Source organism: Mustela putorius, unplaced genomic scaffold, assembly GCF_011764305.1.
Source record: "Mustela putorius furo isolate JIRA1106 unplaced genomic scaffold, ASM1176430v1.1 tig00003869_pilon_pilon_pilon, whole genome shotgun sequence".
Lineage (NCBI taxonomy): Eukaryota > Metazoa > Chordata > Mammalia > Carnivora > Mustelidae > Mustela > Mustela putorius.
The window spans coordinates 9,889,603-9,907,840 of record NW_025422021.1 but is presented as its reverse complement, the minus strand read 5'-3'; the positions used below and the strand labels follow the sequence as shown (position 1 = coordinate 9,907,840).

The 18,238-nt window shown below is 35.4% G+C and overlaps 2 protein-coding genes across 3 annotated transcripts in view; one reads left to right on the top strand and one right to left on the bottom strand.

Moving 5' to 3' along the window:
* Positions 1 to 18,238, bottom strand: part of SLC25A12 (solute carrier family 25 member 12) — a 205,810-nt gene that overhangs the window by 147,189 nt on the left and 40,383 nt on the right. The window lies entirely within an intron of this gene.
* HAT1 (histone acetyltransferase 1) overlaps positions 1 to 18,238 on the top strand; it is a 63,011-nt gene that overhangs the window by 20,997 nt on the left and 23,776 nt on the right. For both annotated transcript variants that reach the window (XM_045066840.1, XM_045066841.1), the window contains exons 4-8: positions 2,740 to 2,860; positions 13,729 to 13,908; positions 14,184 to 14,305; positions 14,805 to 14,909; positions 15,236 to 15,342. In XM_045066840.1, coding sequence (XP_044922775.1) covers positions 2,740 to 2,860; positions 13,729 to 13,908; positions 14,184 to 14,305; positions 14,805 to 14,909; positions 15,236 to 15,342 — 635 coding nt within the window. The remainder of the gene's footprint in view (positions 1 to 2,739; positions 2,861 to 13,728; positions 13,909 to 14,183; positions 14,306 to 14,804; positions 14,910 to 15,235; positions 15,343 to 18,238) is intronic.

Genomic DNA, 18,238 nt, shown 5'->3' with positions numbered 1-18,238 from the left:
CTTTGTGATGAAATTCAGATAATATACATTTTTGTAGTACCACAACAGAGGTTGTATGTGTCTGTCTCAGTCTGTCACAATCAGATAATCCATGATATTAATTTGTTCTATTGTTCATTAACTTGGATCACTTAGTTTAGAGGTATGTGTCATTTTCTGCACTATAAGGTTTTTCCTTTTATTATGTAATCTGTGGGGAGATACTCTGAGACTGAAAAGATCCTATTTCCCATCAGACTTTCACCCAGTAGTTTTTATTTTATTTTAAGATTTTATTTATTTGACAGAGGGAGAGAGATCATGAGTAGGCAAAGCAGCAGGCAGAGAAAGGAGGGGAAGCAGGTTCCCTGCTGAGCAGAGAGCCCAATGCAGGGCTCAATCTTAGGACCCCGAGATTATGACCCGAGCGGAAGGCAGAGGCCCAACCCACTGAGCCACCCAAGCACCCCTCACCCAGTAGTTTTATTTTTATTTTAAAGATTTTATTCATCTATTTGACAGAGAGAAAGATCATAAGTAGGCGGAGAGTCAGGCAGAGAGAGAGAGAGAAGCAGGCTCCCGCTGAGCAAAGATCCCGATGCGGGGCTCGATCCCAGGACACCGAGACCATGACCCAAGCCGAAGGCAGCGGCTTAATCCACTGAGCCACCCAGGCGCCCCAGTAGTTTTAAATCCGTTGATGATTCTTGCTTGAATCTTTTATTGTGGTGGCAAAATGGTGATTTTCTAACTCTGTTATACTTTCTACATTTATTGGCATTCTCTAAGGAAGAGCTTCTCTTTTTCCCCTTATGTATTTCTTTGTTTATATCAGAATAGACTCAAAGATTCTTTTTTAATTCAAGGGGTCATAATCTGCTACTGTTATTAATTATGATGGTCAAATTATCCCATTTCAAACCAGTTTTTGAATCCTTTTGATAAACCATCATCACTTGGGGGTTACTTCACTTTGAAATACAATAAGATGTTCGAGATTCATCTTCTACTTACTCTACTAGTTCTGGAGTTAGCCATTTTCCCAAGGAAACCTGCTTTGTTGTAGTAGGAAAGGGTGTTTTGACATGGTTGACATTTAAAATATTGCCCTCGTGGCTATTATACTTATGTCTTATTTCATCATTGTTCACATATTTATTTAATGTGTTTAGAAATTAACAAATGTCTCTCTATGGAACAAATTTCCTCAGAACTTTTCATTATTAATGTATTGGATTGGGCATTTTATGTGCTTTTAAATATTAATAATTCTATTTTAGTACATATTGATTCATGCCAAAATTTGAACCTTTTGTATTTTTTTCCTTTTGTATTTTAAATATGTTTTGTTTTATTATAAAGAGAAGAATATTTTTTGGGGGGATCTCTATCGTTAAGGAGCTATTTATTTTATTCCTTTCCTCTTCCTGCTATTTAAAATATCTTCCTTAGGTGCATAGAATCCAGTCTTACAGATTGCTTCTCAGTGGTACTTTGTACATTCATTCTGTTTTACATGTCATTAAAAATGCTTACATACTTCCCTTCTAAGGTAGACAGGTGACAGTCACATAATCATAACCCTGTATCTTATGACTCAAGTATGACATTGGTCTTGATCCTACTTATCATTGCCACTGCATTTTATGCACATAACTTTCAGAGTCCTGGAATAGACCCTGCTTATGTTTTATTTTGGTAGCCTGGACAGAAATCTGAAAATGACACTGCTCCTTTCAGGCACTCTTCTTCAGAATTCACCAAAAAAAAAAAAAAAAAGCTTTATTGAGATGTAATTTACCATATAATTCATCCATTTAAAGTATACAATTCGGTGATTTTTAGTATATTGTGTTGTGCAGTCATTACAGTCAATTTCAGAACATTTTGTCATTCCCACCAAAATTCCCATAACCATTAGCAGTCATTCTCTTTTTCCTCCCTTAATCTCCCCAGCCCTAGGAATCACTAACCTACCTTCTGTCTGTATAGCTTTACCTATTCTGGATGTTTTAGATGCACATTTTGGTATACTCCTTTTTAAGCTAGAGAAGAGAATATCAAAGTAGAAGTGGGTTGAAAGGAGCAGGGCTGGAAAAACAGCAGCTCTAGATCTGCTTTCTGAGTTCATAGGGTGATGTAATTAGATAGGTGCTTCTACCATTTTCAGCAGCTCTGGATGTTAATGATGGAAGCAAGTGGTAAACTGGAGGAAAGACTGGGCCAAAGCTACATCTTAGCTGCTTGCCTAGCAAGGTACCAGTTTCATACCACTTGTGTCTGATTTGAAATGCCTTCTGGTACTAGTAATAGAAGAAGCAGCCACAATGATGTATTACATTTATTACATAACTTGTATAACATGCTGGTCAACATTATAAGCTGTTTATAGGTATTAACTTGCTCATGTAACCCAAACAATGTCCCTGAGGTAGGTGCTATTATTCTCTCGTATTCTATTATTTTGAAGATTTTATTTTTATGTAATCTCTCCACCTAAGATGGGGCTTGAACTCACAACCCTGAGATCAAGAGTCATGTGCTCTACCAACTGAGCCAGCCAGGTGCCCCTCTCTTATTTTATAAATGAGGAAAGCTGAGGCAGTTTTATTACAAGTACTTGTTTCTAAAATAAGTATGGTAAAATCTTGAAACTACCCATAAAGTTAAACTTGTTTATATAGAGAGCTAATTCTTTGTAATGACTTTGCAAAGAGTCTTTCTGGAGTCTCAGATTACTGATATTTTTCTCCTTTTCAGTGAAACTGCTTTTGGTTACAAGGGTTTGAAGATCCTGTTATACTATATTGCTGGTAGCCTGTCAACAATGTTTCGTGTTGAATATGCATCTAAAGTTGATGAGAATTTTGACTGTGTAGAGGTAAGAACAATAATAAATTTATCTTTAACTCTGCTTTCCATTTGAGTAAAAAACAGGTTTTAAAATTTAAAAGCTTGAGGGAGGAGGGAAAATTTTATATAGTAGCTTTAAAACCACGGATTGGGGGCGCCTGGGTGGCTCAGTGGGTTAAAGCCTCTGCCTTCAGCTCAGGTCGTGATCTCAGGGTCCTGGGATCGAGCCCCGCATCGGGCTCTCTGTTCATCAGGGAGCCTGTTTCCCTTCCTCTCTCTGCCTGTCTCTCTGCCTACTTCTGATCTCTGTCAAATAAATAAATAAAATCTTAAAAATATATATAAATAAAACCACGGATTGTCTTTATTTATGGAGGTAATTGCCTTCCTGTCACTACAGTTAACCTTTGATCACGATCCTTACAATCTATTTCCTGAGTGGACCTTCTCTAAAAACCCTTTACTTTTATGATCAGAGTTGTATTTTGTTTACCAACGTCTGTTTTTTTATTGTGGATATGAAAATTACTTCACTTCCCAGAAGTTAAATAAGACAGAAGGCAATAGCTAAATTTTCTACTTTTTCTTCACATAGAATTTGCCCATTTAAATTTCTCTTGCTAATTTCTGATTCCACAGATTTTGCTAACATATTTCCTTAAGAACATGAGCATTTAAGCTGATGACATAAAACTTTTGAAACAAATGAACCAAAAGAGAGTGAAGGCAAAGAGAGGCATTAAAGAGAACGCATCCAGGGCAGGCTGAATTACCAGCCCTCAGGAAGCAGAGGCAGAATGATGTGACCACAAGCCAAGGAATACTGGTAGCCACCAGAATTAGAAGAACCACAGAAAAGACTCCACTGGAGTCTGGGGAGAGTGTGGCCCTGTTGACACTTTGATTTTAGTACAGTGATAGTGAATTTAGACTTTACCTCTAGGCTGTGAGAGAATCAATCTCTGTTGTTTTTTTGTTTTTGTTTTTTTAAAATAAGATTTTATTTATTTATTTGACAGAGAGACAGACAGAGATCACAAGTAGGCAGAGAGGCAGTCAGAGAGAGGAGGAAGCAGGCTCCCTGCTGAGCAGAGAGCCCGATGTAGGGCTCCATCCCAGGACCCTAGGATCATGACCTGAGCTGAAGGCAGAGGCTTAACCCACTCAGCTGCCCAGGTGCCCTAAATCTCTGTTGTTTTAAGCCTCCAAGTTTATGGTAGTTAGTTACAGCAGCCATAGAAACTAATACAGATTTCCATACCAGAAAGTGGGGTGCTACTGAAAAAAATAAAATGTCTTTGGAAATGGGTTACGGGTATAAACTTGAAGAACTTTGAGGCACATGATAGAAGCGTAGACTCCCTTGAATAGATGGTTGGTAGAAATATGGACTTTAAAGGCATTGTTGGTGAAGGCTCAGAATAAAGTTAGGAGCATGGGAGAGAAAACTTGTATTCTTAGGGAATAATGTACCATCACAAATAGTATGTTGGTAGAAATAGGGATGTTGAAGAAGTCAAAGAGAAATGAAGATATTATTAGAAAATGAGGAAAGGAGATATTTATTATATAGAGCCAGGAAGCCTAGCTGAATTGTATCCTACATTTATATAGAAACGAGAAGATATAAGCTGTGAAGTTGGATATTTAGCTGAGGAGATGTCCAAACAAAGTATTTAAGTTGTGGGCTGGTTTCTTATGGCTTATAGTAAATGTAAGAGGAAAGGAATAGATTGTGGGAAGAACTGTAAAGCAAAAAAGATCCAGGACTTGATTTGGGAGATTCTCAGTCTATTCGGGTAGCAGAATACACTGAAATTAGGAGATTCATTGTCAGGAAAGTGTGCTTTAGAAAGAAATCCAAGAGCATGGCTAGATAACCTTTTGTTCTTTCTGAAGGGATTATGCACAGGACTCTTGGATTTCCTCAGTAATCTCAGTAAAAGCCAGAAATAGAGATTGAATAAAGTCCTTTGTAGGACCATCTTATCTAATGATGTGAACCCTCTTGGCAAATACAGGTGACCTAGAAGAGTTTTAAGAATGTTCAGTCAGCAGAAACACTGCCAGTTTGAACTGACAGGTTGAGGAAAGGCTAATGAACTTCCAAAATTCTATAGGTAGGAAATGGGCTGATTGCACTACTCAGCTACAAACATGTGCTTCCCTTCAAGAAAAAGGAATAATGGCCCAGAAGGTAGAGCCACAGGCCACAGTATTCTCAGGTTTTGAACACTAATGGAATTTGACCTTCTGAATTTTGAATTGCTTGGTTCCAGTGACTCCTTTTTTCCTATAGTTTTCTCCTCTTTGGAGTCGGAAACTCCATAATTTATCCTGTGCCTGTTTCACTACTATATTTTAGAAGTGGTAACTTATTTTCTAGTTTTACAGGTGGAAAAGAATTTTGCCCCATGGTGTATATCATACCCAAGAGTCTATTTGAATAACTTAGATAATGACATTTTGTACTTGAGCTGATGATGGAGTGTTTGAAACTTTTGGGGATGTTGGGATGGGATGATTGTATTTTGCATGTTTGGGATAGACATGAATCTCTGAGGAATCTGAAGAAAGTTATGTTTTTTAGGGTTCTGTTTCTGGGCATTCTTATTTAAAGGCATTAAAACTTTTTTTTTTAAGGTTTTATTTAAATTCCAGTTAGTTAACATACACTACAGTATTAGTTTCCAGTGTATAATATAGTGATTCAGTAATGCCATACATCACCAATGTTCATCACAGCAAGTGTACTACTCTTTAATCCCATCACCCATTTAACCTGTCCCCCTACCCACGTCCCTTCAAGGCATTGAAACTTTTCATCAAGAATTACTTCAGAGTTGATTTTTTTTTTAATGAAATGCCATTTTGTCACTGAATCACATTTATAAAGTTGAAAATTGCATTCTTAGAGTAAAATCTCTTGTCACTTGAATTTAAAAATCTAGGAGGTTTTATCAGATGAGATCTGCTATATTGAGAATACTGTGCTTCACGTAACTAAGCAAAGATTTTATGTATCACTGCATTCTGATATCCTAACTCCCTTCTGTACAAGTAGTAATTCCTAACACATTAACAATTAAACTTTTTCAAGGCTTTAAACTGACTTTAAACTTCTGACTTAAATCTTTTGCCAACCTCATGCCCCAAAACTTCTTGTGACTTGGGACTGGTTGATTTGGGGTTTTTTTGGGTTTTGTTGTTGTTCTTTGTTGTTGCTGTTGTTGTTGTTAATTTTTAAAATTGTGTTTCATTGTAAGGACTTGCCCAAATTCATACGATGCTAGATAAACTAGCATGCAAAATAGGCTTATTAAAGTGGAGTTTTTTTCCTAATCATATGTTTCTTATTAGATTATTAAATTCTCAACCCCAGCTATATACTCTTATTAAAAATGCAGGTAGTAGTTTCCCTAGTGTTGTACAAAATTTACTGTTTTTGAAGATTTTGGTGTCTTTTTTTTTTTTTTTTAATGTTCCAGCTGATAGTGCTGAATTGATTTCTTCCAAAGGAACTATTGACTTAGTTATTGGTAAATCTTTCAAATACTATTTGCAGTGAAAATAGCTATGTATTTGCATTGACTTCTAATTGCTCCATTCTTGAAAACCAGGTTTTTCCATTTAGAAGTACTGTGTTATGAGTAAGGAATCAATCTTTTATAATGTCTTCTTATGGGATTATTTGCTTCATGGTCGAAGATCATTTATTTAAATTACATGTTCAAGCAAAGATTTTTTTCCCCCTTATAAAAAAAGAATGGGTAATGGATGTGGAGGGAATGGGCTTGCCTCTTCTATCTCAGTTTGCATTGAGAATGTTCATTCCACAGTGCCTCTGTGTTCTTGATGCCAGGGAAAGGGGGCAAGAAAACAAAACCATTCCTCTTATGGGAATGAGCTAGGAGGAACAGTCAGTAAACAAATAGTAAGTAGTGTTACGAAGAAACACTTTGCTGGTTCCTTCATAGAATGAAGAGGAGCCAATGTAATGTAATAACCTGAGGGAAGAGCCTAGTAAGAAAGACCCTGAAAGGAGAACACTCAGAAATATCTGTTGTTAAATGGTTATGGTAATGGAGAGAAGGGTAGGAGATGGTTGAAGGGGTTGGCAAAACTAGATCTTTTCAGGTAAAGAATAGTTGACAGTTAACCTTTAATAGTTAACCTTGAGAGGTTTTAAGTAGGTAAGAGTCATATCATGATCTATATTTTCAGAAGATTTTTGGGGGGGCGCCTGGGTGGCTCAGTCGTTAAGCGTCTGCCTTCGGCTCAGGTGATGATCTCAGGGTCCTGGGATCGAGCCTCACATCGGGTTCCCCCACTCAGCGGGCAGCCTGCTTCTCCCGCTCCCATTCCCCCTGCTTGTGTTCCCTCTCTTGCTGTCTCTCTCTGTCAAATAAATAAATAAAATCTTTTTTTAAAAAAGTGGGGGAGGGTTGGTTTGGCTGCTTTGCAGAGAACACACTACAGGGGGAAAGAGTAAAAGAAGGGAGACCAGAACGTTGCAGTGTTACAGGTGACACTACATTACATTTAGTTGGCTGTCTGGGGATATATTTTGAAGATAGAGCCAGTAGGATTTACTTTTAAATTAAATTTAATGAAATGGAAGAGAGAAACAAGGAGGATCCTATTGCTTACCTTTAATAATAGTACTATTAACTGAGTTAAGAAAGATTAGAGAAGTAGGTCTAAATAGGGGGAAAAAATCAAGATTTTTGTTTTAGGTATGTTATACTTGAGACTATTATATATCATATTTGAGTTTTCACAGACTATAATATGTAGTAGTATTTTTGTGTATGAAAGATCAACTCTTTTAGGTGAGGTGGTTAGAAACCATGGCATATTAGCTTAGAAGTTAATTTGCTTATTAAAATTTTGCCAGTACATTAATCTTTCATTATCCATTTTTCTTTTCCAAGCTGAGTTCTCCAGTTCCATGTGAAAGTTTTTAGACACAATTGAGAAGCTTATAAAACATCCCCACTAGCCATCATCTTTAAAGGCAACATAATTATTCTGAATTTTACTACAATAAACTTTATTGTTCAGACACTTTTGGTTTGTTCCTCTTATGGTTGTCTCTGACCTTTGCTTTTACTGATACCTCCTGACCTCTCTTTAATTGAAATAGAATTGGCATACAGAATCCTTTTAGTTTTTAGGTATATATTATAGTGATTCCATTTTTTGTTGTTGTTTAGTATCTTTATACATTATGAGTAATTCCCATGGCAAGTCCAGTTATCATCTCTCACCATACAAAGTTACTAAAATTATTGACTGCATTCCCATATGTGATATCCCCATGACTATTTTATAACTGGAATTTTGTACTTCTTAATCCTTTTCATCTATTTTGCCCACCCCCCTCAACTCCCACTCCCATTCCCCTGTCCAGTAACCAACAGTTTGTTACCTGTATATATGAATCTGTTTCTGTTTTGTCTTGTTTACTCGTTTGCTTTGTTTTTTAGATTTAATGTAGCATAATACCCTGTAGGTCCATCTGTGTTTTTGCAAATGGCAAGCTTTCATTTTATGACAGTAATATTCCATTGTGTGTGTGTGTGTGTGTGTGTGTATTTAAATATATCTAATCTTTATCCATTCATCTATGATGGACACTTAGGTTGCTTCCAAATCTTGCCTATTGTAAGTAATGCTGCAGTGAACACAGGGGTGCATGTATCTCTCCAAATTGGTGTTTTCATTTTCTTCCAATAAATATCCAGAAGTGAAATTGCTGGATTATTTGGTAGTTCTTCCTTTATTTTTTTGATGAAACTTCATACCATTTTCCATCCTGGCTGTACCAGTTAACATTCCCAACGACAGTGTATGATGGTACTCCACTTTTTTTTTTTTTTTAAGATTTATTTATTTATTTGAGAGAGATAGCAACAGAGATAGTGAGAGAGGGCAAGTGCAGGGAGGAGAGGGAGAAGCAGACTCTCTGCACAGCAGTGAGCCCAATGCCAGGCTCCATCCCAGGATCCTGGGATTATGACTTGAGCAGAACGCAGACACTTAACTGAGTGAGCCACCTAGGTGCCCCATCTCTACTTTTTATATGATGTGATCCCATTTGTTTATTTTAGCTTTTGTTGCCCTTGCCTGAGGAGACTAGTCTAAAAAAATATTGCTAAGACCAATGTTAAAGAGCTTATTACCTGTGTTTTCTTCGAGGAGTTTTATGGTTTCAAGTCTCACATTCAAGTCTTTAATCCATTTTGAATTTATTTTTGTATGTGAGGTACAAGAGTGGTCCATTTTTATTCTTTTGCATGTGGCTGTCCAGTTTGCCCAATGCTGTTTGTCAGAGAGACTGTCTTTCCCATTGTTCTTGCTTTTTTGTCATCAATTAATTGATCCTATATGTATTGGTTTATTGCTAGGCATTGCATTGATCTCTGTATCTGTTTTTGTGCCAGTACGGTACTGTTTTGATTACTCTAGCTTTGTGATCTAGTATACTATGAAATCAGGGATTTCTCCAGCATTGTTGTTCTTTCTCAGGATTGCTTTGGCTATTCAGGATCTTTTGTGGTTCCACACAAAATTTTAGGATTCTTTGTTCTAGTTCTGTGAAAAAAGCCATTGGTATTTTGAGGGAAGGTGCATTGAATCTGTAGATTGTTTTGAGTAGTATGAACATTTTAATAATACTTATTCTTCTAAACCATGAGTACAGTATATCCTTCCATTTATTTGTGTTGGCTTTAGTTTCTTTTATCTTATACTTTTCAGAGCCTCCTGCTTTCTTTTGAGGTAATTTCATTGCCATTTAGTGTAAGGGTGTATAAGATTGTTCAGTCTTACTAATTGCTAGCATTTCTGGGAAGAGGTTTGGCAGAGGAAGTTAAAATACATGGGTACACTTCAATCTTCTATTTTATCCTTGTCTCCCACTAATAAATGGATTGAATTTGGGAGTAGTTGAGAGCAGATTTTTAAAATTTTCTGGATTCTTTAGCCTCTTATAGAAAAACCCTGTGTACTTAACAAAAATTTAATCTTGAAATGAAAAAATAATCTTTGGTAGACTAATAAATAGAGTGAAAACTCTACTTTTTTGATAATTGTGACTGTTTTTCATAATATTTTATAAAATATATGGAAAGCTTTAAAATTATACATTGAGATTTTTGTCTTAGAATGTTATATGTGATTTTTGGTAGTGTAATTCTAATGCAGTATAAATGTCAGGTAATATACGCTTGAGCAAATTAAGTAGAAATGGAAATTTTTTGGCTTGTTTTTGTAGCATATCTTAGGTAATCTTAGAATTCTAGTCAATGTTAATTAAGTCTTCCACTTTAGCCACGTATAAAAGGACCACCTACTTAACCTGCCTTTTTTAATCACTGTTTCAAAAATAACTCAACATAGACAAATTTACACAAATGGTGCTGTTTAGGAAAAGATGCTGAAGGTGTAATTTGATTTTCAAATGTGGATAAATACAAATAAAGTGTAAATATATTTATGTCATATCAGGCTACCCATTATTTTCAGGCACATCGCTTTATGCGGTGGTGAGAAAAAGCAAAAATTCCTACATGGGAACATCACATGTGTAACAAAGTACAGAACATTGGAAGTTGAAATGACCATAGTGAGAGAGTATACAATCTAAAACATTTCATCATGACTCACCTCAGAACTAAATAAAATAATTATCTTTGTAACATTCCTTTTCTAAAAAGTTTGGAAAATATTTGTAAGGCATGTCTTTATTAGTTAAGTAGATCAGATTGTATTCTGGATTCTTGATCTATTCAGCTTAATTTCTTTTTCTTTTTTTTTAAACAGGTTTGGTTTTTTAATTTTTTTAAAGTAGGCTTCATGTCCAGTGTAGAGCCCAGCACAGCTTGAACTCATGACCCTGAGATCAAGACCCAAGCTGACATCAAGAATCAGATGCTTAATCAACTGAACCACTCAGGCGCCCCTTCTTATCTTGTCTATATTTTTCCATAAATTTAATTAAAGTGTAAAATAATATCCTTGCAGGTAGGGAATTTTTTTGATCTTCAGAAATAGAATCTGAACTTTCAGCTACAAGCATTGGAACTAAAGAGTTCAGTTAATCTTTGATTCAACTTTGAATTTTAAAAAGATGAGATAGGGAGGGGGTGCCTGGCTGGCTTGGTCACTAAAGCATGCAACTTTTTTTTAAGATCTATTTATTTTAGAGAGAGAGTGCGTGCACACACTTGCATGAGGGTGTGGGGGGAGGGAGAAAGGGAGAGAGACACTCAGGCAGACTCCATGCTGAGCATGGAGCCCGAGGTGGGGCTCAATCCCATGACCCTAAGATCACAACTTGAGCCAAAATCAAGTCAGACACTCAACTGACTGTGCTGCCCAGGTGCCTGGAGCAAGCAACTGTTGATCTAGGGGTTGTGAGTTCAAGCCCCATCTTGGGCTTAGAGCCTACTAAGATAAGTAAATGAATAAAATTTTTAAAAATAAATAAAGTTCTTTTTCAAATGATGAGATGGGTTTTTCTGTAGTGATGATTTTATTAAGGGGCCAGTAATCCAATATGAAAATGAATATTTAACTGAACTGAATTAGAAGAGTACAGCTCTCTAAAACAAGTAGTTATAGGACTTTTTTCCTTCTTAGAACCTATTTCATAGAGAAATGCATACATTTTTCCTCTAGTGAAGCAAGATTCTGAATTCTGGGTTTGAAGAGCCCTTTGGTTTTATGTTCTATATTTTATGTAATATATCTGATACACATTTTCTCTAACCTATTATGTATGAGAGTCCTTGTGTTTAAACTTAGCCTTTTATTCTCCTGTAAAAGTTCTTAAAGTAATGTGTAAACTTGCCTAGAGCAAAATATTTATTTGAAGATACTTATGATGATATGTAGGTATCCTTTGAAGGCTGAAAGTTAACTCTCTTTCAGCTTTGTTGAGCTCAAACCTTTGCGTTGCTCTGTCTTCCACCAGAACCACTACTTGAAACTTAAGAGTTTCTAAGAAATCTTTGAAGTACATTTGATGCGAGGTATGTGGAGTTATTTGATCATACTTTGCAGTGCCTTGTTGAGAAAACAGTATACAGGGAAAGTTTTTAAAAGTTAAAATTAAGTACACTATAAATGCTTTGAAGTGTTTTCCTTTAAACTGATAGATTATAAACCTCTTTATTTAAAAGTAGCATTTCTTGACTTTTTTTTTTTTTTTAACCTTGAACTAAAATTGTACTACTTTACCCATTACTGCTTTGGATTTTAATTGCCACACAACAGACCCATTAAAACTATTCCTTATTATTACAGTTTCCTCATATAATTATTGAAATTGTATTTATTCTATAAAATATGTTTAAGATGGTCTCTTCACATTAGATAGCAGTTTAAACAAAAAATATCAAATGCAGTTTATTTGGTTTACAGGGTAAATGAATACTTACTAGAAATAAGCTGTTGGGTAAAATAATGAAGAGCTTTATTTTAAATATTAGCTCTTTTTTATAGCTATAAATAAGTTATGTATAAATGTTGGTGCTACCAGAGCATTGAAAATAAAACCTGTTTGTGATAAACTCTGTCCTTGGTTCTCTATCCTAAAATGTAACTGAATGATAATAAAGTGCTATTCATCTGCAGGTGCATTGCTTCTACTTAGTTAAAAGATGGTTGAAAGGACAGGAATTAGTAGCATGTTGTATTAGCCTTTTGTAGTGTATTTTGTCCTAAGCATCTTAATTTCCCTGTTTTGAATGCTAAGTAGCAAGGGTCTTGGTTTAGAACTAATACCCATCATGCATGTAAACGGTATGAAAGAGCTGCTTAGTAAGTTAACACAAAGTGTTCTTGTGTCAGTCCTTGTGGAAATAGATACAATACAAACATTACAGCTGAACTCACGGCAAACTCCATTAAGTAAAAACCTGGCCTCATTGTTCAGGAAAAAGTTTGAATAGAATGCAAGCTCATTTTGTTGAATGTAATGTCAGGCTTTTAGGGACTGTATTGAGGGATAAGGTTTTGTTAAGTTGAGACCAATTCATTAAGTTTTATTGCCTGGTGAGAAGCAGTAATACTTTATTGTAAGACTTCATCAAATATTCATGGTTAAAGAGAAGTAGTAAATGTATTCAATCAAGTGGTCTTTTGGGGTTTTGAAAGGGATTATGAAGTCTGCTCAGCTGATAGTTTTAACATTCATTGAGGTTGTTTAACAAGGGTAATTTTAGTCTCTGAGTTTAATTTTGTTGTCCAGGCTTGTCTCTCTTTACTGTCACAAATCCAAGTCTATAAAAATTGTGTCACATTATAGAGATGAGTGGATAATATATCCATTCATATAAATTATGTATGTCCTAAGAGGGTATATTTTTTAGATTGTCGTGTTAATACTGAGTTTAATGTATAAAGGAGTTATGACCTGTCTACTTGTTCATTGTGAGTTTACAATTTGTTTAGTCAGACTATAGCCTCACCTTACCACTGCTTGTGATCATCTCATGTCTTGGATAATACGGTCTCCTTGATATACATAAAATAATAAGCAGCCTTTTGTTTGGGCCAGTTCAAATTGTCCTGAAAGGATATAGTCAGCATTTTGTAGATATTAGAAATTTCAGTAGCATTGTCCTCATTCTTGTTCTTGATTTCAGGCTACCTGTCTGTTCTTTCTTATTTCTGTATTAAACTTATGTTCATCTCAGATTTGGGAGATAATCTCTTGTGCACACAAAACTTATCCTTTTCCAGCTCTCCATGTGTTTACTTCTTTAACTGTGAACTGCAGTTTTGTGAATTTTGTGTTTTGTCCATTTCAAAGAAATTAAGCATATTCAATTAAAAGTCAAATTTGTTACTAATTTTTTCTTATGTCTTTTAACCTCTATTCTTTAGGCAGATGATGTTGAGGGGAAAATTAGACAAATCATCCCACCTGGATTTTGTACAAACACAAATGATTTTCTCTCTTTGCTGGAAAAGGAAGTTGATTTCAAGCCATTTGGAACCTTACTCCATACATACTCTGTTCTCAGTCCAACAGGAGGGGAAAACTTTACCTTTCAGATATACAAGGTAAAGATAAATCTGAATATTTCTTGGGTAAAAGTGCTCCATTTGCCTGAAACTTGTATGCTGTTCTGTTGTGTTATTTTCAGTGACTCATTTCCAGCTTCAGGAAACAAGTTTCTGTCAGCATTAAAAACAAAGATCTATTTTGTATGTGTGTCTGTGTACACATCTTAATCTGAGACTTCTAAACATTTTCCCACAGGATAGTTTTGTGTTCTACAGACTTTCACTTACCTCTGTGATGAGTTTCACCTGACTTTTCCTGGCTTTTTCCCTAGGCTGACATGACATGTAGAGGCTTTCGAGAATATCATGAAAGGCTTCAGACCTTTTTGATGTGGTTTATTGAAACTGCTAGCTTTATTGACGTGGATGATGAAAGATGGCACTACTTTCTAGTGTAAGTACAGTTCTAAAGCAACAGTAGACCTTATTACCTCCACAAAGCCAGCATTTTAATTGTGGCGGCCCAATTATTGGACAGTATAATGATATTTTTCCCAGGAAAGAAAAACTATTGTTTATGAGGCTTGAGTTTTCCTTCATTATGCTTTCGGAGACCTTGAGAATAGAGCTGAATTAAATGCTGTTGTCCGTTAGGACCCTGAATGTAGGCTTAAACAGTAAAATGAGCTTTGCCTGTGTTTTCTTTTACTTGCCACCTATTCATCTTTATAATAGGCAAGTGCACTGAAGTGATGTAAAGAGGTCTGATTTATCCAAGTTGCTGCACACCAATTAAGTGAATTGTACATTCAGAACATAGCAGGTGTACCCATTGGGCCCTCACAGAGTAGCTTGCTGACACTGAAAATTCAGTCAGAGAATGGAAAAGAAAATGGACACTGCATGGGAGCGCGACTGTAATTGACCTGCTTGGCTTTCTGTTTTATCTGCAGATTTGAGAAGTATAATAAGGATGGAGCTACGCTCTTTGCGACCGTAGGCTACATGACAGTCTATAATTACTATGTGTACCCAGACAAAACCCGGCCACGTGTAAGGTAATTGGCGGTGTAACACGTGCCTTGTCTTTTATTTCAGAAGAAGGAACTGCTGAAGTTTCCAATACTTGTTATAATAGTGTTGATTTGTTTAAAAAAATCACCATTATTCATTGGCTATGTACTGATTTATTTCATTGTTCCCTTTGCAACTGTGGAAGATTAAACCAATTTTGAGTATCTCAATAATTTTTGGATTTCTTGAAGGTCGACTGAAAAAAAAACAACCCACTAACTTTAAAATGTTCTTAATACACAGTGATTTGCAGTTTTAAACAGATCATATTGTGGGATATTTTAATTTTACAATCATTTCTTTACTGTAGTCAGATGCTGATACTGACTCCATTTCAAGGTCAAGGCCATGGTGCTCAACTTCTTGAAACAGTTCATAGATACTACATTGCATCTCCTTCTGTTCTTGATATTACAGGTATGTAAAATTTGATTTGTTACTGAAAGACCCTTCCTAAAGAATCTCTTCTTTATTGATTAATTTTGGTTTTGTCAAAAATAACTTATGTTTTAAATAACAACCTTCTCTTGGGGTATTTTTAGAACCATGTAAAGATTGCTTAGAGTTACATTTTAAGTTACAAGCCTTTGGTGGGATTGGATTGTATATCCAAGTAAGAAGTGCTTTATGAATTGAACAAATTGAAGATAATGAATTGAATATATATTAGGGAAATTATGGTTAGGCATATGTACTTTGTAAGTGTGTTGTGACTTATTTCAGCTTATCTGGCCAACCATTGCATTGCTCAGAGGCCTTGCTCTAATTTTCATGTAGGGGAAGAATATTCTAAACCTTGCTGAGAAAGAAGAATCAAGGCAAATAATTCCTGAATAGAATACACATTTCTCAAGGCATGTGTTTTTTATTCCTAAAATGCATGCCTTCACACCAGCAGTTTATAAAGTGAAATGCAAGGCTATTTGTTTTGGAAACATCTTTCATTATGAATTAGCCAGAGAAGAAGTATTGTGAATAGGATGCTTAGGAGAAGGAGAGAGACTCTTCTTTTAAAGCCATCATTAGATGGAGTTACAGATGATAGTATATAAATGTGAGTTAGCACAGAACAAAGAGCCCCAGGAACATTTATGTTGTCAATATTTTCTTTCCCCTGAGTAACACTGTTTTAAATTTGTTAACTCAGAAAGTTGCTGATTAAACTGAAAATCACCCCTTTTTTTTTAAATGAAAAATATTGTACTCGATATTCATACCCAAATTAGGTATTACATTTTATTAATTCATAACAGTCTGAGCACATTTTGTTTTTAAAACTATACTGCTTAACACTAAAATTTAATTTGTTTAAAAGATGCTGTTTTAGAATTTTATTTTACTACTTTGTATAAAGACACCAAAAAAAAAAGTACTGGATATGGGATTAATAAGAATATAAGTAGGCTTGTGAAAAAAAGAAAAGAATATAAATAGGCTAATTGGCAGATTTTTAGCTTTTTCATGTAATGTAGTGGTTTTCCTTATCCAGAGTAAGTAAAATTAAAGTTACTCCAAAAAAGATTCTGAATTCATCGTATAGCTTAATAAAATACTGGAGGGAAAACATTTTGTTTTTAAAAGGGAGTTCCATGTTTATGGAGTTGAATTATTTTTTCATCTGACTTTCATGCTACTGTGAAACCGTTTAGAAATTTGGGAGATAAAGAAGTAACTGCTTAAGTTGTCAATGACACCTTTACTAGCTAACCAAAAAATTATAGAAACATAATAAAAGTGATGGTACTTCTTTTTAACTAAGCTAAAAATTGTTTAGCTTCTGTTTACTTTATAGAACTTGGACTTGGTGCTACATGAAGGGACTTTCTGGTGATTTTAATCTGGAGACTTAGAGTTCACATAAGTAGTCTTTGTATTCTGTAGTGGGTAGTGTGCCAGCAGGAGTTGTTTCTGTGAAGCCTCTTAACCATTTTCTTCTGTCTACTCCAACCAATAAAGTCCTTGATACTTAGCACCAATTAGCAGATAAAGAATTTTATTTCTTAAATCTCAGTGAAGAGTCATCAATAGTGGTAGCCTTTATTCGTGGCAAACTGAAGTCTCCAAAGAGAAAAGGCTAAAAGTGCTAAAGGACTTCTGAATTTGAAAACTAGATACCAGCTTTTATTTTCAGTGTTAACATTTCTCAGCATTATACATTACTAAAAATGCCTTATCAGCTGTTTTCATGAAGATACATCTTTTAGATTTTCATACCCAGTCTTTTTTTATTTTATTATTTTATTTTTTTAAAGATTTTAATTTATTTATTTGACAGACAGAAATCACAAGTGAGCAGAGAGGCAGGCAGAGAGAGAGAGGAGAAAGCAGGCTCCCCGCTGAGCAGAAAGCCCGATGCGGGGCTCGATCCCAGGACCCTGGGATCATGACCCGAGCCGAAGGCAGAGGTTTTAACCCACTGAGCCACCCAGGCGTCCCAACCCAGTCTTTTTTTTAAAAGAAAATACCAGAATCCTCCACTTTTTAGTCATTTTAGTTGCCTGTTTCTCCATTATTTTGTATATATATTTTTAACTTTGTGGATTTTTTTTAACATTTTATTTGTTTATTTGACAAATACAGCAATAGAGGGAACACAAACAGGGACAGTGGGAGAGGGAGAAGCAGGCTTCCTGCTAAGCAGGGTGACCAAAGTGGGGCTCTATCCCAGTATGGGGATCACAACCTGAGCTGAAGGCAGACATTCAACAACTAAGCCACCCAGGGGCCCCTAACTTTGTGGACTTCAGCAGGTTCCAGATCTCCCTTTGCAATCCTGAATATTCTTTTGTTGACATGGCTTTTTGCTTACTCCACACACAGCCAGATATAGTAATAATTAAAAGTTAACATTGATGGGCCTGTGGTACAAGTTAGATAGGTGTTTATTGTGTAATTTCTATTCATTTTCTTTTTTTTAGCACTTAATTTTAAAGTAAAATACTGGAAGGCAGTTCTGTATATCACGTACATCTTCCTTCTGAGAATGTCACTAACTTAAGATACAAAGCATTTGAGTACACCTCATTTGTATGACCTTGTAAATTGAATCAGTGAATTGTTTCTTCTAGAATTATGAAGAGATTTGCATTTGGCAATAGAAACTGATCTTGGGCTGGAGTATATGTCAGTATTACTAATCTCTCAGTTGTGTATTAAGAGCTAATTATAAGTGTCCTTTAAATGTGCCTTATAGTACTGGAATGGAATATTTTAGAATATTATCTATAAGTTTTTTATCCTTAGGTGGTTTGTGCTGTCTCATTTTATACGATTTTTATCTCTAATGTAGGACATTAATATGGAGAGGTTTTTA